At 46.9% G+C, this 21,429-nt stretch overlaps 1 protein-coding gene across 7 annotated transcripts in view; it reads left to right on the forward strand.

Annotated features, from left to right (window-relative positions):
• The first annotated feature begins 9,960 nt into the window (after positions 1-9,960).
• Positions 9,961-21,429, forward strand: part of CREBBP (CREB binding lysine acetyltransferase) — a 97,706-nt gene continuing 86,237 nt past the window's right edge. For all 7 annotated transcript variants that reach the window (XM_075059465.1, XM_075059467.1, XM_075059472.1 and 4 more), the window contains exon 1: positions 9,961-10,460. In XM_075059465.1, coding sequence (XP_074915566.1) covers positions 10,376-10,460 — 85 coding nt within the window. In that variant the 5' untranslated portion in view covers positions 9,961-10,375. The remainder of the gene's footprint in view (positions 10,461-21,429) is intronic.

The following is a 21,429-nucleotide window of genomic DNA, read 5'->3' on the forward strand; positions in this document are numbered from 1 at the left end:
TCTCCTATTTGCTCTCTCTCAGAGGGTAATTTTACAAAGCTCGCAAGCAAATTCCACCTGAGCATTTCAGGATGCTGCGAGCATCACTAAAAGCCATTGTAAAAAGGTTGGGTCTGTTCTTATTTCACAAGTGCATTTCAGAGCTCTCAAATTCAAACCAGCCTGGTAAATTGTCCTGTATGAGCACCAAGTGCCGCCTTCTGCAGGAGAGCCTGGAAGGCAGCTGAGAAGCATTCACGTAAGCAGGGAGATGTGGGCTTGGGCCACGGGCAGTGGAGCTGACCTGGCAGAGGGGCCAACCTGGTTGCTTACAGGCCGATTTAATAGATGTGACCATAAACTGGATATGATGGAGTTGGGGGACAGATCCAAGGTGTGGTAGTTTGTGAAGTACCGCTCCAGGATGATGATGATGGGACCCCCAGGCTGGGCAATTCAGAGCTGATCTGGCTCCACTCCCCTGCTAAGCACAAGGCTGGGATAAGCTTTAATGGTTGATGTGGGGTAGGAAGAAAAGCAGGAAAAGAGGGAGTTTCTCTTCTTAACACCTAATCTGCTGTTGGTTTAAGAAAACCAAAAAACGAGTGACCTAGGATGATCTAAGACCTAAGTGCAGAGTGCGCGCGCATGGCTGTGCACATCAACAGCCAACCTGTTGAATTCAGCATTGTAGGAAGTAAGCAGTGCACCTAAGGTGGACAGGTTGGTTTGAAAAATTAATCTTGTTATAATTAGAGACAGTGTTGTAACAGCAAAATTGCAGAGTCACAAATCAGAGGGCAAAATGCCACCAAGACCTTACAGTCTGTCAAGTCTTGCAAGAATGGGACAGGAGTGACATGCATAACAAAAATAATCCAGCCTCACGCTTAAAGGAATGGAGCAATAATCTGAGAGCTGGGGAAGGTTTCTGTCCCGGTCCAGCCAACAAGGTGCTTGGCCTTGAGGAACATCAGGTGAGAAGAGTATCATGTCCAATCAAGGACACAAAATCCAAACAAATTAAAATGCATCTGGACTAATGTGCAGTGATGTGCATGTACCTTAAAAGTGCTTCCTGACCTTTACAGGGATTGTTTTATACCCTGGAGCATGACATTTTATTACTCTTGCCTTCTACATAATTTATCATAGAAAAATATTATTTTGTCTATAAAATTATTCGCCTTCATTTTAAGCCCAGCAATAGGATTTAACTTTCTGATCCTTTTTGAAACTAATTTCCCCAGGCAAATTACATACTGTGCCAAGAGATTCCTTTGGCTTTAAATTTTCCTGCCATTAATGTCACAGAATGGGACATCACAGCTGAGAGGGTGATCATTTTTTTGATAACCTTGAAAGCAACAGAGTAGAGCACCTTGTCGGAGTTGCTCTCATACAGGTTTTCCAGTTGAAATTATCCCAGTTTTTCCTGTGCCGGTTATCACCACCACAACAGCCCACTCTGCTGCCCTGCTCTGATCTCCTTAACCTGAGCTAGAAGCCATAATGACAACAATTATTTCTATTTTTGCCTGAGCCCATTATTTAGGCACTGTGCAAATGCATGGCAAAAGGCGATTTCTGCTGAAAAAGGTTTTACAGCTGAAGCCCTTGTGCTGTGTTTGGGAGAAACTCGGGACTGAATCAACAGAAAGGGTTTGGGTTTGGCTCTACCACACTCTACACTGTGCACCCAGGAGATGCCAGGTGTGATTCAGGCAGCCGACTCAAGTTGATAGCAGGGAAGTGAGATGCATCCGAGTGTAATGTATGAGAGCTAGACCTTACCCAGGGAGTTCTCTGTGAGGACCACAGGGCTGAAGAAACAGTGGAGCCTTTGCACTGGTTGTTGCCATAACAAGAAAAAATAAGGAATTTGGTTTCAGTCAAACTGACGTGAAAAATACAGTGAGGGGAAGGTTGGTGAAATGATATATTTTGGTCAGTTTGTTCTTTCTTACTCCTTTTATTTTCCCAATTTTAGAGCTAAAAGCTGTTTTTAAAGCTTTGCTCATGCAGCATGGAAATTAAATGTTTTCTTTATCAATTAATAGATCAGAAGGTTTCAGTGCTTTCCAAATTCCAAAAGCTGAAACCTCAGGGATTTTCTGAATACTCACTGAATACCTGAACATGCAAGAGTTATCCCCCTGCAGAAAAGCACGGTTTTCCACAAATGTGTTATTTGCTAGAAAGAGGAGGGAAAAGCCATCATCATCCAACTCTACCAGTCCCCCAGAAATGCTGAGAAGATGACCAGCATTCAGTCTCGTTTCTCCTAGATAAATGCAGTTCCTAACTCCAGACCAGAGGGAGGTGTCTCCTCTGCTTGACGTCCGCCACTGTAATGCTCTCCTGATGTCCAGCCCTACGCCACAGCCTGCCTGGTTTGGCCCCAGCTCTCCTGAACCTCAGCTCCGGAGCAGGAGGGCCCTCAAGAGACCACCATGTCCACCCACCCACGCTAAGCCTGGAGCTAGATCTTTCCTGGTAGCTGCTTGGCCAACGTGGTGACGGGGACCAGACACCCACGGCACGGCTCGGTGGGGTGCTCTTCAAGCAACGTGGGGCTGGGCCACAACAGACCCAGAAGCAGACAGCATGGACCTCCGAGCTCCTATGGAAGTTGCTCTTTTTTTTGGTCCAAACCAAGGAGAGAACCCCTGTGGTGGAGGAAGAGGGAGGCTGGAGGAACAAACAGGCGGCTAATGTATTCACCTTGTCAACCCAGCTCAATGGGCTCCCTGTTCTGATGAATATTGAAGAATTTTATACAAATTGGAACTGGTTCAGCAGGACAGTTTTCCAGAGACCCAGCCCAGAAAGGCTTCCTGGTCACCGCTGAGGGCCTTCCCTCTGCAGGAGGAGAGCACAGTCTGCAGGCTTGCTCAGAGGCTTGAGGGGGATGAGCACCCCTGTTCCTCTTCGGGGTGAGCTGTGGGAGATGCAGGCTGGGGGGGTCCCCAAGAAGGGTGATTGCGGGGGGGCCCCCGGGCCAGTGGGATGGTGTGACGGCCACCTGCAAAGCTGCTGGTCCTCGAGTGCTGCAGAGGTCTCACGTGCCATAAGCTAGAGGGGTTTGCACGTGTCCAGCCACAGAACCATCGTCACCAGGCATTTCCATCGCTGGAAGTCCCAGCAAACACAAAATTTAGGTGCCTTGGGGGAAAGGAGAGGGCCGAGCAGAGTCTGCAGGCTGAGTGGTAACTAGGTGCTCAAGGCGGCTGTAGGGCAGGGAAGTCCTGTGGAGGAGCCGACCGTTTCCATCCAAAGAGCTCAGCTTTGGGACGGCGGTCGGGGTCTGCAGAGGCACAGTGCTATTGTGCATTCGCCTTTCCAGCTGGTCTCTGCCTGAGCGGGCCTGTCGGATGCATGATGGCACGTGACGGTGCTGAGCAAGGACAGGGCAGCCACCGCTGAGGCTCTAGACTTCTCTGAGAACTTGCACAGAAGATGAGGGACCTGCCTGCCACCTAAAACCAAAACGTTTCACAGAGTTGGCTTTTAACCCAGGTGACAGAGAGAGGCTGATACTACAGAAGAGCTTGGGGTTGCTCACTGGGTGCCTCTGGGAGTTCAACAGAGTCTCTGATAAGAAATAAAGATTTTAACAGGCGTGAGGAGTTGAACACAAAGCAAAAAGCTTGCAGGTTGGTGGGCAAGCCAGGATTAAGCCTTGATGAGGTGGGGAGAATTTTACAGGAATGAAGCTCCTAGAGATAACCAGACGTCTGGCACTAAAGCCGTATTTCACACCAAGAGTTCCTCTAAAGAGGACTGAGGCACAGGGACAGGCAATGCTCAATGGAGCAGGAGCAATAGCAGAGCCGTACTGTTGCAGCTACCTCCAGCAGCCAGGACAATGGCAGAGCAGGGGAAAAATGCAATCAGTGTCCCCATGGCCTGGCTTTGCAACAGGTCAGCAGAATTTTGCAGACGGGTGACTAACAGGATGATGGTGAGACTACGAGCTCAGGCAGAGTTTTCATGGGAACATCAGATTTTGCTGCAGCAAAAAATAAGGACTATCAGCCAGAACGCAAGGAGGGCATTTCCAAATGTCATCTTAGATGCTTACATGAAAATCACTGCATTGTTGTGAGCACTGCTACCAATACAAAAAAGAAAACTATATGCAGAGAAAGAAAAACAATTGAACTATGAGATTTATAGTAATAATTTTACTTCCACAAAAGACACATGCAGTCTATTCAAGTAGGTTAATAAATGCTTGGATCGCATTTGATCGAAAGGAGCCACGCTTAGTGTGGTAAAATGTGCTGAGGCCTTGATCTTGTCTGTGTGATGCCCTCATGGAAAGAGCAGAGGACAGAAGTGGGTGAGGAGGACTCTGAAGACATCTTTCAAGGGACAGGGAATCACCAGATCCCCCACCTTGGGGCAGAGGTTCAAAGATGCTGAGATGTCACTGCTCTGAGTTGCATGGAGTCAACAGAAGAAAAAATGGACAGAGGCACTAGCTCCGGTGGGAAGGACGAGGTGTTTCTCTGAGATACAGGTTCAGGCAAGAGGTGGATTCTGTAGTGAACTTAGCAGACAGGAACGTGAGCGGTGCTCACCGCCAGCGCTCACAGCTCAGCATGTTAACTTGGACTGCCATTCATTTGGGATTAAGCTAATGCCAAGCTCTGACCTGCAGCACCTGAAGACCTCGCAAATGCTCCCTCCTACTGTCCGTGTAATGGGGAAGGCCAAGTCTTTGACAGAGGGACACGGCAGAGAGCAGGGAGGTGGAAAATGCTGAAATCTTCCCATCTCGAATGGCCAGAGTGTACCTATGGGCACCCCGTGTTTCCATGTGCTCAGGGAAGGGATCTTTCACTGTAATCTGCAGGGGAAAAAAAGTTTTGTGTCTTCATTTTGGCCCATGTTGGCTGAAACCACCCATAAACCACTAATTACAACTGCTGAAAGGGAGCTGGCAGACATGAAATTTGCCCAGATTGCCCAGATCACTATTTTACAGATAGAAATATGATTTTCAAACTGACTGTGAGACTGGGTGAAAGCTGGTGTCAGATGGACAAAAACATAGCGTAGCAGAGCCCAAAGACAGATATTTTTCATAGCAGTTTGACTCTTAAAAAGTAAAGCAAATGGACTGTTGTCTCTCAGACAAAGTGCAAACTATGATTTCTAGAGCAACAACCCAGGATGAGAGTGTAAAGACAGATTTATACAGATTTTTTCATAATAGTTTGTCAGGCATGGCAAAATTACAGGCCAACTCCAGCAAAAGGGCTTCACATTTGGGACATCAGAAAAATAGGACCACTCGCAGTGACAGATTGGATTATGTTGATGACAGAAAACTACATGTTTTTCCTGAACTGTTATTCTCACTTCTGTGAGACAGCCTTACTTTTTACATGTATGATTCCTCTACATCAGAGCTATGCTAGTAGAGAGGATGGTCTCAACAGATGATGGGCAGGATTTTGAGCAGTTCACAGCAATGTCCACGTCTGCATCCAGTCCCCACTAAACTCTATTCAACAAGTAGGTAGAAAATGGCTTTAAAATAATAAATATGTACTGAAAAGGAAAGCAAAATCAGATCTGACCAGTGCTTGACAGCATTAAATGACAGGATGGCACCTACAGAACATGGCTAGCCACCTGCAGATACTTTGTTTTGCATAAAATAAAGCAAGGAGACCACTCGGGATGTTAGGAAGGCTCCGTAGCCCAAGGAGCTGAGGGTTTGTGGAAGTGCACAGACATATAGCTAAACACAAAACAGCACTATGATTGCGGTCCCAGGGGTTACCACCACTTCCTGAACACAACAAGAATTCACACGTACAATGAAAATCAGAAGCCAGAAACAACAGTTATTTCACATAAAGTTTCTCCACAATCCCATGAGTGTAGGGTGTGTGTAACCAGAGAGATACACTTGGGGGAAGAATAGGCAGCACCTTCTGCGGCTGCCAGGAGGAGAGAAGGTAACGGGTGCCAGGCTTGTCTTTTTGCTGGGACATCTTCATGTGGCAGCACACAGGGATGGAAAGGCAACCAGGTGCCAGGCTGTAACTTTACCAGGAAAAACAGACTCTCTTATTCCCGATGAGAACTGCTCTGATGATGCCATGGTGACTACAAGTTACAGTGCAGAGCTCCTCAGAAGTTACTCAAGCATTATTAATGGCTCTAAGGATCTGAGGTTACAAGTTATAGAAATGATACTTCCAGGCGTTGGCCAGGGAAGGAAGGCAGGATCTCGGGAACTGTATCTTTAAGCAGCTTAGTTCTGGAGACAGGAAGTCTGGAAATGGGCTGCAGCAGTGCAGCTTTTATTATGCAATTTCTCTTGGAACTAGTCCCTGAATAAAGGAGTTATCCTTTAAGCACCTGCTTCACCGTGCCTCCTGAGCACCGCAGATGAAGTCCTCAGGAACCCGTGCGAGGGCTTAACCATCAGCTGGGGGAGCAGACAGCTGTGCACTAGGGTCCAGACTGGGAATCCTGGGTGCTAGTTTGCAGTAGTAGGGCTCATTTGCTTGCTATAGAGTGTCTTTCAAAGACTTTCCTTTCTTCTCACAAAATCCTCTTACTCCGTTAGAGCTTGTTCTGTGTTCAGCATTACCAGTGGGTGAGGCCATCTGACTCTTGCAATACCGATCAATAACAAAGGGCTATGGTACCCTGAACACTGCAGTACTATTAAGCCTTTTGGGTATTTAATCACAGCCCTGTTTCCAGAGGCAGTGGATAACAGTCCAGGTCTTAACCCTCCCTCCTGCCATTAACCCAATGCTGTTCTAATCCCATAGCAGGGGGCAACTGGGGCCATCCTGAGGGGACATCGTGCCACGGAGAAGCTGCAGGACACAGCAGCAATAGGATCCTCCTCCTCTGCTCCTACTGCCCGAGGTATAGGATTCCCTCCCTCCAAAGCACTTCCTTCCTCTCCCACTCTGTCCCCAGGACTTGCAGCCCCCCTCTGATTTCACCAATGTGGCAAGCCTGGTGCTTGCTGTAAAGATAGAGGAGCCCTCCCAGATAATGGGAGAGGAATCACGGCCTCCATGAGTCCTCCCATCTGCTCCCCATTCCCAACATCGAGCACGTAGCGTTGCCCTGGCACACCAGCTGCTGTACAGTGGTGGGTGGTGGTATTGGGCCCTCTTGCTCAGCTGTATGGTCAGAGCTGCAGTACTGGTGTAACATCAAGTGTATTGCCTAGCACCAGGCGGTATGAACATCTTCCTGGAGCTAGGCTGTAGCGGTGGGACCGCTCAGGTTCTGTCCCCAGTGGTGGATCTCCATCCTGACTTCATGCCAGAGCTGCAGAGTTATTGGAGGGGGTCATAAGGGCAGCAAAATGCTATGGAGGTCTCCTGGTGTCAGTCGCTCCAGCAAATCCTTTGTGATCAAGACCACAAGTGACATAATGGGCAAGGCAAGTGCAAAAAGTTATCCAAGCTGCAGTTCAACATCACTGACCAAACTTGTTAAACAGTTGAAGCAGCAGATAGTAAAGGGCACTGCTGTCCTCGGTTGTGCCTGACAGACAATCCGACCTGATTTCCACCCCCCCCACCTCCAACAGCAAAATATTTTCCCTCAACCTAAACTGGGGCAAATGCCTTATATTACAGTAAAGCACTGCTGGACAAAAGCTGTTGCTTTCATGTCTGGAACCACTGTGAGACACCGAACCTTGTCCCATGCTGAGCCATCCTAAAACAGATGGGAACTCACTGTTTTTGAAGGAAATTAAAGCAGGCATAACTAGAGAGCACTTACTTGTGTAGATAATGAGTAATATAGTGATAGAAGCAGAGGCCTGTAAGAGACCTCCAGCATGATTACAGTCAGATCTCGGCAAGGACAGGCACCATGTAAATAAATACAGAATTTGCAAGTAAATGTAATGAAATGCATGTAAATGTAGACGTAAATGTAATGAATTCAAGTTTTGCAGTAAACAAAAGGCAGACCTGCTCTTTGCAAAAGAAGGTGTCATTACAGATCTCCTTTAAACCAATAAAATGTTGCTGATTAATCCATCGCAGCTTATGGCCTTCATCAACACATCCTCAGGATTGTCTCAGTGCCCTTCTCCAGTCTGTCCTCCAACTGTGGCTGCTCTTTGGGGACATACCGACAAGTAGGCGATGAAAACAGCCCCGAGCAACCAGTTTGGGTACAAGGAGCTCTTGCTGCCACATTGGCATGTCACGTCACTGGGGCTTATACGACCTGCTTCTCAGGTTGGGAACCAGTATGGAAATCCACGGAAGTATATGAGCTCCAGTCCTATAAACCTGTTTTGGGCTGGGGAAATCTGTCTAGACAGAGCACAAGGCATTTGTAAAGCAAGGCTGCCTTCGGCCCTGGTGCCTGAGTGATTGGGTCAGCTCAGCTTGGAGATCTACCCTCACGTGTGGCTGCACATGAGGGTCGAGGAGCAGGGGAAAACCAACCCCATGGATGTGCAGAAAGCAGTGGGAGAAGCCCGTCAGCCGGGCCACAGCAACCCCTCGCAGGGAGCATGGGTGTGCAGAGGCTGCTGCATAGGTTTCAGTCGGAAAGCAGGAGGAGGCAGAGAACAAGTGCAGGCGAGGGGAAGCGCTGAGGGAAACCTGGGCAGGGAGACGCTGGGGGGGATACAAGCACCCCATGGCCTCAGCGTCGCCCCGAGGCCCTGGCTGTGCATCACACCCTGAACTCGTCGACTGCAGGAGCGGGAGGGCATGGGCTGGCATGGCTGACCCCCCAGGATTGTGTTAGGAGCGTTGGGCCTTGCTGCGCCTCAGCTCTGAGGGCCTGGAAGAACCAGGGGCACTGAGGGGGGAACCTCAGGAGGGGATGTTGTGAGGGGGAAATTGAGAGAGGACATCTGTGGTGAGACTGGGGAGGGGGACTGCGAGGAGACTGAGGGGACATCTGCAGCAGGACTGAGAGGAAACTATGAGGGACTGAGGGTAGGATAATGTGGGGAGCGACTGTGAGGGGACCGAGACTGAGAGGGGATGCCTGCGGTGGGACTGAGGGGAGGTTGTGGGTGACAAGAGAGGAGGATAACTAACACCCAGCGGGGGGTGACTGTGAGGGGGCACAGCTGGGGGGGGGTAACCCTACCAGGAGCAAGTAGGGGAGACTGAGGTAAGGGACTGGGGAAACCAAGGGGGACGCCGAGGAGGGGACTGACGGGTGACACTTCGAACGGGCAACTGTGGGGGCGCCGAGGAGGTCCCCGAGAAGGGCGAGCGCCCAGCGACCCCGGGGAGAGGGGAGGGACCGGGCGGGTGGGCCGCCGGGCCCGCCGCGAACGAGCCGTCCCCTAACCCCTCCGCAGAGCAACTGAGGACGATCCCGTCTCTTTCCGGCGCCGCTCGCGCCTTTCCGGCGTCGGAGGGGGCGGGGGAGGGCGTGCCCCGTGCGCGGTGACGCAAGGCGCAGGCCCCGCCCCGTCCCCGCCCCCATGGTCTCTGGAAAAGAGAAGAGAAAAAAAAACTTTTTTTTTTAATTGAGGAATCAACAGCCGCCATCTTGTCGCGGAGCCGGAGCGCGGCGCGAGCGGAGCGGGGCCGGGCCGGGCCGGGCCGGGGCAGCGGGGCCGCCCGCCGGGACACGGGCAGCCGCGCGGAGCGCCGCCGACGGGCAGAGGGGCTCGGGGCAGCGGGGCAGAGCCGGCCGGAACCAACCGAGCGCCGCCGCCGGGACCGGGAGCCGCGGCCGCCGCCGCGCCGCGCTCATTGTTTTGGGGCGTTTTTTGGGTGTTTTCGGGTTTTTTCCGGTTTTTGGTGGTTTTTTGAATTTTTTTTTCCCCCCCCCCTCCCTCCTCTTTCCCCCACCCCCCTCCCCCCTCCCCTACCTCGGCCGCGGTTCGGCCGCGGGCGGGGGCGGCGGGCGGGGGCCGCCGTGGGGCCGGGGCGAACCCCCCCCGGCGCGGAGGGGAGGGGACGGGGCGAGGTGGAGGGGAGCGTGTGTGTGTGTCTGTGGGGCGGGGGGGGGGGGGGGGCGGAGGGGCGGGGGGGGCGCTATGCTCCCCGAGTGACTGACTGACTGACTGAGCCGCCATCCGGGCACCTCCTCGGCGGCGGCGGCCGCCGGGCGGGGGGAAGAGAGGCCGGGAGGAGCGAGGCCGGCAGGGAGGGGGCGCTGGGCTCTTCCCCACCCCGCCCCGAACCCTCCTCCCCTGCGGCCTGCTGCGGCGGCGGCGGCGGCGGCGGCCCGGCCCGGGTATGGGGGAACGGGGGCCGCCGCCGGTCGGGCACTGAGCGGCGCTGTTGCTCGACGGTGGGTTCCCCTTTGGAAGAAGGGGGAAAGGAGAGCTTCACCCCCCCCGCCTCAGACTGCCCGCTTTTCAACGATTACCGGCTCGGCGGCCTTTCCTCGGACGGCCCAGCCGGCTACCATGGCGGAGAACTTACTCGACGGGCCGCCCAACCCCAAGCGAGCCAAGCTCAACTCGCCGGGCTTCTCCGCCAGCGATAGCACAGGTAAGGCCTGCGGGGCGGTGAGGGGGCGGGCGGGCGGGCCTTACCGGCGGTTTCTCTCCCCCCCCCCCCCCCCCCCCCCGCCGCCGCCTCCTCCTCCTCCGGCGGGCGGTCGGGCCCGACCGCTCGCCGGAGGAGGGGGGGGGGGGAGAAACCGCCCGCCCTGCCGCGGTTCCCGGCGGGGGTGGGAACCGGCCTGGCGAGGTGCCGGGAAAGGGGGGGAAGGATCCCTCCCGGAGCGGTTGGGCCTCCTCCAGTCGAAGTTACCGGGCGGGACCCGTACGCCAAGTACCGTCCCGGCTATAAATAGCGGTTGGGAGAGACGGGTAAGGCTTTTTTTTTTGAGTTAAATTTCCCTTTCCTCCCGTCATCGACCACCCCTTTCGTTTTAATGGTGAAGGGCTGGAGGGATCCGCCTTGGCTTGGATGCTGGGGGTGCCCAGGTGAGCGGGCTGCGGGTAGGGAAGGAGAAAAACCCAGCCATCAGAAACACCAACCACCCGACTTCTGGAGGGGGTGGTCGGGGTTTCTATCTCTACTCCTTAAAACCCATATGTCGCCCACAACTAAAAGCCCTATGCAGGCAGCTTTTTCCACTGTGCCCGGCACCCTACGGAATAAAAACTTCCTAATAGCATATTGATATTGTGCTTTTTTTATCTCACCACCTGTGAGTCTGGTTTAAGGTGCTTGGCTCGAACTGTTCTGAGCATTTTTCCTCAAAAACCAAAGAATTTGCAGGTAAAATTTTAAGTTGCGGGGTTGCTTGCATGGTGAAATGCCCAGCAGGCTGGCAGTCACTGCGACTTGTCTGTATGTCGCGTACTGTCTTTGGCGTGCTTTTTTTTTCAGTTGTAATGGGTTTGTAGATAATAAAACACATCAAAATTTCTCATTTCCAGCAAGCGCGTGCCCGTTGTAAATGCGCACGTGTGTGCATAAGAGCATGTGTGCGTGTTGTGACGTCTTTCCATGTTCTGACTGTTTTAATCACTGTAACAGTAGCTTTATAGGAACACGAAGTGTGTTGGACTTGCATTTCTGTTTTCAGAGATTAATGAATCTTGTTGAAGGGACAGTGATAAGTTAATCATGCTATGCCTGCTGTGTTTTTATAGACTGAAAAAATTATTACTATAATTGAGCTGATAAATTCTGTGGGTTTTTTTCGGTTTGCTTAATCTGCATTTGGCAATAGCTTATAGATACTTCAGTCCTTTTGCGTTTTTTTCTGGAATCTTTTTCTTCTCAGCCTACAAACAAATGAAACATGCCAAAAAGAAACTGTATTGAGAGTAAGATTTGGCAGAGAATATCTAAGTGAGGTCTTGTGATTGAACTGTGCTAATCCCTTTCGTGGAAGCGGTGGAATATCATTCGGAAGGATGATATGCAAGTTGCTAGTAAATGCACCACAGTAACTCAGGGAAAACACAGTTTTTCTTTAATTCTTTAGCTAGACATTTTAGACTCTACTGGGAGCCAGTGAAAGATGTTTGAAGCGGTGTCTTTTTTTTTTTTTTCCTTTTTTGAAGTTCACTTGGTCTGTTCTGGAATGCTTCAGTCATAATTACGTCCTGTTCAGCAAGTTCTAATGCGTCTCTGTGAGCTCTGTGCAGTGCTAGATACATAAACTCTAGCATCTGCATAAAGTTTTACACAGCTGAGGGGGCCTTTGGTCATCGGGGACAGCAAACCTCAGGTTGTATTTTGAACAAGTAGGAGTGTGTCTGTAGCATTCTGTTGTCATCCCAGTGTTCTTCAGGCAAAAATACCTTTCTGCTTGAGAGTGCAGGTAGTGTTTGTGCACTCAGAAGTGCTTTTTCCAAAAAAATCTCTTTAGGTTTGCTGCCAGCAGCTAATGCTGCTTGTTGAAAGATTGCTGAGGGTTTCTCTGCGTTGTAGCAGGCAATACAAATAGAGTAGCGACTGCTATGAAATAACATGCTCCTGAACCTAAACGAGGCTGCTCCCTTGCGCTGAGGCTTAAATGAAAAAGTTATGTTGCAACCTGAAAAGTTGCCTTTGTGAGCAGAGGTGCTTGGGGAGATGGGTTTGAGGCTTGCACCCTGAACAAGCAGTAAGTTGTGTATTGGTTAACTGAATTGTAATTGCAGTCATTAACCCGCGCTGTTTGATGCTGCAGCTTGGGTGATTGGGATGTGCTTTAAAAGAGGCTGTGTTAGGCCCAGTTGTGCAGTTCTGTTGCTGAACAGTAAGGCTCTGAGCCTGCAAATGCTTGTAACGGAGCATAGCGGTGCGGTGCCGAAGGGTCTGATGGCAGGCCTGAACATTCGGCAGAAAGCAACTGCTCGTCCTTGTTTATATTTTGCTTTATGCTTTGATGCGGTCGTGTTAAGCAGCTCCTTTTGTCAGGGTAAATTTTAGCTGCCTTTAATCTTTCTGATAAAAATAGCTCCTCAGCTTAGCAGAGCGAAGTTTGTGCAATTGAAATTGCTCTACTCACATTCTGAAAATACGACCTTTCCTGTTAAGCAGCTAAATCAAATGTCTGGTCTCAGAGAAAGGCGTAGGGATGAAAGGATAACAGAAATGTGCACTATGACCATTGTTAAGTTTCACGATAGTCCCATTTTGCAGTTGCCCCGTTGCTCTTTGTATCAATAAGGAAGGTTAAGACTCGTGGCTGTTAACTTAGCTTGCAGTTGCTGTGCAGTATTGAACGAGCTGGCTCCTGTGGTAAAGTGTCTATGGGAAAGATTTTTCCTTGTTTAGCCAGGTGGGAGTAGTGCTTTTGTCTAATTACTGCTTTATTAGATACATGGTATTTTTCATGCCTAAGCATTTATCTCCCCTTTAAGTGTTATGAGGCATTCTCATGTAGTGTGCTGCAGAATAAACAAGGGACTTGTATGAAAAGTAGAGTTACAGTAACTTTGGTGATGGCAGCTTATTATTTTAATGTTGAGTGTCGTGATTATTTTGTACATTGCTGGCATTGGTCCTTCGGCAGAATATACAGTGAACTGGCAGCGTTCTTGAGCTGATCTTGGTCTGAACTCTGCATGCAGATTGTGAAAAACGTGCTTGAATGGAGCAGCAGCAAAGCCGGCGTTGTTCAGGTGCCCCTTCACTGTGGTTCTGCAGGTAGCTTGGTGGTGGTCTGTGTTGCCTTGCAAGCAGCGCCTCTATCTCTATGTGTTACGTATCCTGCAGCCTTCTGCTGTTGCAGAGCTATGCTAGTTCCAGAAACGACAAATCATAATTTGGGCCAAAGCAGAGGGTGTCCTTAACGGCATTATGAGTTAATGAATTCCTAACGTAGGTGAAGTTGGAAAGAAGGTGAGATGAGCAGCTTCAAAAGTCCATTTGAGCTGGATTTTCACCTCATACTTTCTCCTGTGTGTGGTTTTGGGGTTTGTTTTTTTCTCCACAACTTCAGATCATAAACAGATTAAGCAGTATGGCTGCTGCTGCAAAAGCTGCAGGCTGAGATCTCTGGTAATTCATGCTCTCTTTATGGCCCAGTGTGTTAGCATCGCAGTGCCCATATTTCAAAACTGGGGGAAGACTGGCCTTGTCGCATGTGCCTTTGTATGTGCCGAGATAAATAGATCTCTGGTTAACTCCCAGCAAGCTACAGAACTTCGCAGAAGGGAGTTTGTGTCGATGGGCAGCCTGATTTGATCTCGCTCTCCTGCCAAAAACCTCATAGGTGTATGTCAGTGGATTTAGTTTTTACTTTTAAAGAGGTGGACTACCTTTAAAACAAAGTAGCTTAAGGAGAGGCAGCGAGGCTTTCTAAGCTTATGTTCATATGCTTAGCTGAGACTTCAGATGGACTGATGTCTTGGTGATCTAAAAGCAGATTTTGTTTGTGTGCATGAAAGCATTAGTATGTATGTTTCAGAAGGGTTCATTCCTGCGTAGTTGAAAAGTTTCATGGAAGCCTGTTTAATCGGTCTGCTCTTGTTTTATATGGTACATGCAAAACTTGAGTGTCATTTGTGTGCTGTGACAGTAAGACTTGCTTTTACATGCTTGCTTTCTCCATCTCTCCCTGGAATAAGGAAAAGGGTAATTCCACTAAGTGAACAGACTTGGATTTATAAGCAGAATATTGGGGGAAGAAATGCTTCTTCTGAAAAGATATAGGTGAAGGAGTGTGTGTAGTTGTAATTATTTCACAGAAATGTCCTTTGTTTTGTGGTACTTGCACCATAACTAGCTGGGATGGGAAATAAATGCGGTGTGACATTTCATGGCTATATCGTTTCGTAAGACTTACCATATACGTGTAATGACAGGGTGGCGGATGGGAGGTGATGATGCCAAGCAAAAATGTTTACTTTGAGCTGTGTTAAGTTTGATACAAGCTGTATTTTTTTTGCACCTTAAGTGACTGACTTGCATAACTTTATGCCTGCAGTGGTAATCTGGGACAGGAGATTTGTAAGATTAGAAATTGGCTCATTTATTGAGAGTCTAGCACAGCTAATTCTTACCAATTCATGAAGCATTGCTGATAGGAGGTTATTGTATACTTTCGCATTGTTTGGGTTTTTTATAGATTTTTTTCCAAGGAGTTTGACACTAACATCTATGTGAGATGAAAAGTTGAGCAGATGATCTGCCAGCCTGATTTCATGTGCCAGTCCGCAGTCCTACAATTGTGCCCATTCCTTTTTTGAAATTCATACTTCGAGCGATAATTGTGTGTGTACTTGGGAGTTTATCAGATTGATTCCTTCCCCCCACCATGACTTAAAATTAACTCGGTAAATGCTGTCTTGTGCTGTGGCATAGAGCTCCTGGAAAAGCCCTGCCAACAGCAGGCAGGAATAAAGGCTGTGCTCGGGGGGTCAGTCTTTGTTGTACCCCAGAGATCTCTTGATAGCTTGTGAAATGATTCCCGGTTTTCTGTTGCAGATTATTCACTTTCTATTCTGGCTGAACGTTCCTTGGAGTCATAGTCCAGTGCCATTAATTATTTCTACAGCAACATGCCGTCTTTTACTATTCTATCTGCAACTTCACATTAAAAAAAAATCCACCTATTCTTGGTATTTATTTTTATTAGAGAATTTGCTCGCTGTTGTTACCTGCTAATAGAGAAGAACATGAACAAAAATCTTGCTCTATTAGCAAAATACTGCAGGTTAATGTGAAGTCAGGGTGGAGGGGGTAGTTGAAAAACAGGATTGAAAAAAATTTTGGGGTTCGTTCTCATACAATGAAAAAGCATGTGGGATAGCTTAGAAATCTGACACTTCCACCCTAATTTGGTTTACACTTTCAAGAATTTTTGCTTTGTAAATCTTCCTTTTAACATATGTTATGTTTTCCATCTGTCTTCTCAGATGTCTAAGATACAGAGAGAACCTAAATCTTTTATTTGGAAAACTCTCTTTAATAGAGATGTCTCAACAAATACTATCAAATATTGTGCAGAATCATAGTGTGAATCAAAAGAAAACGGAGACTTCTATTATCACTGGTAATTGGCAATCATCACTCAGAATCTAAATCTCTTAACTTATACTCTTCAAAAGCTTCATTTCATCTTGCCTTTCCTCTTTTCTTATTCACCACCATTGAGAAATAAAGATCTCACTTGGAACACTGGATAAATGCAGTATCTTTGCTTTGCAGTAACTTCGTGTGTGTGTGTATGTATTTTTACTTATACATATAGAAATCTGTAAAATAATCTCCTACTTCTCTGAGGGTCATCTTTAATGCTGTGGGAACTTCCTCAGGCAGACAGTGTTGTCAAAATGAGTCGCTCTTTCTAGGTGACGTGCCTCCCAATCTCACAGGTAGACATTATTTCATTGCTGCTGTTGGACAACTCTGAGACAGACATCGGAGCTAGCTACTTTCTGTTGCACAGTGAGGAAAATGGTATATTAGATTCCAAGCCCTGTGTGTGTCATACCTGAAGAGCACGAGCTTCTCTCTTGCTCTGCCCAACTTTAACCCTGCTGGTACTTTGATAGCTGTTTTAGTGGGTGTTGTTGATGACATAGCTTCTGTGTCATCTCCTGTATCGTTTCATCTAATGGAGCAAAGAAACGTGGAAATTACCAAGAGACTTGAATTCAGTAAGTACTGAATGTAAATCTGTTTTGTAGTAGCTGTGAAGTTTTTTCCTAAGGTTCATAAACTCCTTTAAGGAAAGTATTAATGAGAGTGATTCAGAACCTCATCTCACTGAAATCAGTGCTTTAAAGTAAAATAGATTTGTGAGGGCATTGGGTTTTTTGTATTAAGTCAGTTATGGTTGGAAGCTTTTTTAGAGTGAAATACATAAAAATCATTAGCTTTAAGCGCATGTCTGCTGTTGCTTCCTTATGCACATTTGGTTTATTTTGTGTCGTATGTTCCTGCTTGAGTTGCCAAGCAAACGACCCTTCACTTACAATTTGGTATCAGAAATAGGGAGGAAAAAGTGGCATTAATAAAAAAGAGAATGGAAACACTTTTTGGAGCTATTACACACCATAAAGGAGACACAAAACTTGCCTGTTTCCTAGTAATCTTGCGTAACACTTTTGTTTGTTTCATAATATTACTTCAAGTACATATTAATCATTGCTGGTTTAGTCTTTGCAGAATAGGCCTGTTCTGTGCCGCTTCTACAGTACGCACGTAAAGGTGGGAACTTACAGAGAAGGACTTCTGTAGCTGAAGGGAGTGCTGGAAGCAGCCTGAGCTAGAAGGCAATACTGAGCATGGAGTTCTCACTACTGATGCTGTCAGTCGTTGTGGGGAGGGTGGCAGACAGAACAATTTAAAATCCGAAATGCCTTGTGTTGACCTATGTATTTAATAAGTCTATAGCCAGGGAACATCACAGTTAAAGTTTGTTTGTCAAGATAATTCACATCTTTGGACATTATCTGCTGATTTTTTTCCCAGATGTGCAGTGAGGGTGGCACAGCCTTAACGTGAAGCAGCGGGTCTGTCAGTTGTGTGAGCTAACTGAAGGCGTTCGCATGCAAACACTCTGTTTTGTTACAGGCTGTGCATTTCATGCTGCCTTAAACAAGTGCCCACTATTAATTACTGGATTCTCAGATGATTTCTCTTTCAAGGGTCATCCCAAACTTAAATGTTTTGTCAGCTGTTAAAATAGGGCAACAGAAAAGATGTGTGCATTTGTGATAGGATGAGAAGAAGATCTTGCTTCTGCTAATATGCTCCAAGATACCTAAAATACTTAATCTTCATCAGGATGATCTTGTGAATGAGAAGCTGATGTTACCAGTGCAGCAGTCTCCCAGTCTATAGGCAGATTGCTTGCCTCCTCTTCCTTCTGTCCAGATTTCTGCTCTTACAGCAAATAAAATTACTGAAGCATTTTGGTCAGTAAGTCTGTGTAGCCTGATTGCCACATGCAATGTGACAATAGTCTTGTCCATGGTGTTGATGCTACTGAGTAGGATTTAAAGTTACTTGCAAGAGCAGACACGGCAATGGTGTCAAAATAGCAAAGACACCTTGGGAAACAATTAAGAGGAAGAATGGTTATGGAGAGGCTCTGTAGGACCAGAGGAAAGCAAAGTTAATCCATCGTTTGCTATCCAGTGCTTCCAAGAACAGACCAGAGTGAGCAGCTTCCAAGAACAGACCAGAGTGAGCACTCTCATTGGTCTGCTTCTGCCACGTGTTTTGGGGGCTGTTTTGGTTTTATTCCCCTCTGGCTTCTGGGAAGATATAAGAGACTAGCTTCTTAGCTGAATGCATTTTTCGTATTTGTTTCTGTATATTAACTTTGGTACCAGGTGCGTTTAATGTGCCCTTACATACTGCTTCTTTTTAATAGTGGAACATTCAAGTAATCTGTGATTTTTATTTTTTTTATTTTTTTTTTTAATGGAAGGGTAGTAGAAGTAGATCTGAAAATGGATTATTCTCAAAAGAAGCTAGTATCTTAGGTTTTTCTGAACCTTCAACACAGACTGTATTTTCATTATGAGCACAGCAAAAGAGAGATGGTGGAGACAGTTTGGGTAAGTACAGTAGAGTAACTTGAGGGTATGACGTTAATACACAATGTGCAAGTGGAAAGAAAGGCTGGGAACTAAACTCAGTGTAATCAAGAAAGGATCTCAGTTGATACCATTCTCTTTTTTGGGAGGTGAGAAAGAAGCTGGGGGCAAAACAGTTGGTCTTTCCTGTATCAAGTAGCTGTTGTTAGCACACACATTAGTTGTGGTATAGAGGATATAGATACATGCATTTTCCCCATCCTGACTTGCATGTCTGGTGTTCGGGCTGGTGTCAGGAGCATTTTTAAAACTGAATCAATAACACTGGTAGAATTGCAGTAGAGGTTAGAAGAGAACTGATTCTTTTTCATTAGCTGCTTGATTTGTTTTCTCTGTGTAATGAGCTTCAGTTTTGAAAAGTCACTTAGTTGCTGAAGTCTTACAAAAATGGATTGGGGGAGATTTTAGGAGCTTGAAGCTACTTAAGATTAACTAGAATCTAAGCTGATAGTGTCCCTTTTGGTTATTGGGATGCACAAAATGGATCTAATTTAATTGATTTTAGGAACTGTGTCACTGTTTAGTTGCATGTCTGTACCCTGGATGGTATTCATCTTACGGAGAATCATTCTTTGCCAGAAGACAAGTTGCAAAGGAAGCGTGGTAGAACAAATGCCTCCTTCTCAGTCCCCCTACCCCTAAAATCCTAGCCGTAGGAAAGCAAGAGAAGGCAAGTGTTACACCCATTTTCAAGAAAGGCTAAAAGGACAATACAGGCAACTGCAGACGTGTCAGCCTCCCTGCCACCACTGGGCAGATCATGGAGGAGCTGGAGTGAATTTAGTGAACAGCTACCAAGGAGGTCGGGGGACTGGAGGACTTGCCCTTTGAGAAGAGGCTAGAGGGGCTGGGGTACAGACCTCCTGATGTCCCTTCCAACCGGAGTGACTGTGAGTCCGTAAGCAAGAGACCACTGCGATACTTATTCCAATGAGTTTCGTAGAGGCAAGTACCTAGAATGCCTAAAGGTGAGACTCGTTTCTGTGTATCGATGTGTTTCAATTTTGACCAGTCTACTGACTTACAGTGAGCAAACCGGACTGTATTTCTTTCTCATCCCAAATGCAAGTAGTTCAAAAGATCAGGCAGAAAGAAATTTAGCTAAATATCCAAAACTTTTATTATGCAAGTCTTGGGGCATCCAACTTGTTGGGATGCTTCCAGATGCCTGCTGTTGGATCTCTCATTTCCCCCTCATCCCCTTCCACCCAGCCGTTAGGGTCTCCTTGGCCCAGCCAGATCCCTCATCGCTGTCTTTCTCAACCTGGTTGTTAAACATCATATTTTGAAGAAGTGGTGCTCTTCTTCTGAAAGTCAAGGTCAGATGCACGTGAGTTTGCAATCTTTCTGGGTGTCTCATTAGGTTAAGATACTAATGCAAAGTTTTCTTACTGGAAATTTTTTTTTCTATGAATGCATTGTTTAATTGCTCTAAAATATTAAATGTGCTAATTGTCTTTTATGAAACAATAAATTATAGAATCCTCAAACCTCGAAAAGAGGTTGGAATGGATGTGGTAATTGCTGACTGCACCAAACAGTATGGCTATTGAGTTGAGTTACCTGACATCGAATTTTAGGGAATGGCTGGAGCTCTGAACTGTTGAGGCTTTGTCTGCTGGGGTCTGGCATGATTGAAAGAAGCCTTACAAAACAAAATTGGGCTCACTGAAATGTAACAGCTATGTTGGCATGAAAGAAAGGCACGGTGAAAATACTGCTTGTGTACTGGGACTGCAGTGTGACTTCAGTGTCTGCTCATGGATGGGCAGTCAAAGTTTGTGACGGGAAGATTCCTAATCACGTTTCAAGTGGAGTTTATGCTGTAAAAAAATGAAACTGAATTTGGTAGTTCTCCTCCTGCTTGCTGTGTGATATGTTTGAGATATTTCTTTACGTGATTTATTACCTTAGAATGTTTGTCACCTCTCCAGGCTGAGCTAAAGGGAAAAAAAAAGGGTGACATTGAAACAAGTTAATTGATTGAATATGTATATTAAGGAAGAGTCTCCTGATAACAGTTGCAAGTAGTCATACAGATGAAAGTGTTCTGCCTTGAGAATGCAGCAGTCTTTTTTCTTCTGTGAAGGCTTGGAAGGAAAGAGAACATCTTTTTTTATTCTAGTTGCTGAAAGTGTTGTCCAGGAAGGCAGAAAACTGTGACATTTAAGCTCATAAAACTGAAATTAGGAGGGAGTGTGTCTCAAATGTGGTTATCTTCTATGTGTGAAAATAGCTGCTCAAAGAACGTAAAATTCTCAAATTGGAAAAGGAGCCCTTTGGAAAGAGTGGGGGTGTTGTAGTTGCCTAGTGCTTTTCCATCCCTTCCAAAAGACATGTTACCTGGTTTTTGGCTCTCCTGTTAAGAGGACGTTTGGTTTTATGTAACAGAGGTAATGAAAGGTGTGAGGTTTAGGATTGGAAGTGCTGTGTTAAAGATGAGATGCCACGAGGTGGGCCTCCGCAGCCTTGGTCAGCTCTACTGCTTCCTGAGCGCTGAAATTAGACATATGTGCCTTATGAGTTAAGGGAATCTATGCTCCTTTAAAATAAAGACCATTTTTTCTGTTCTGTTGCATGGTAGGTAAGCGGCAGGTTTGAGAGACGAAGTAGGTACAAAGCTCAGTAATTGGGGTGGTACTCCTCAGCGCAGGGGTTTTTTTGAGCATTGCTTCAGATAACTGTATGTAAAGGCAAAGGTGTCTCTCGATTTTTAGACTCTTGGTAGCTGCCATTGACTTTGAGAAATAGTTGAAGCATTGAGAACAGGATCAATTATGTTGTTCTCGTGAGCATGGGGGGACTGAGGTTACTTTTCATTTTGCTACCAGTAGAAATGGGCCACGTTCTTATTATGGCAGATTTTTGTAGGTGTATAAATATATTATTTTTATAACTGCCAAGACAATCTCTATCTTTATGGATTTGTTGCAGACATGCTCAAGTAGACTTTTGTT

The sequence above is a fragment of the Buteo buteo genome, chromosome 29 (genome assembly GCF_964188355.1).
Source record: "Buteo buteo chromosome 29, bButBut1.hap1.1, whole genome shotgun sequence".
NCBI classification, from domain to species: Eukaryota; Metazoa; Chordata; class Aves; order Accipitriformes; family Accipitridae; genus Buteo; species Buteo buteo.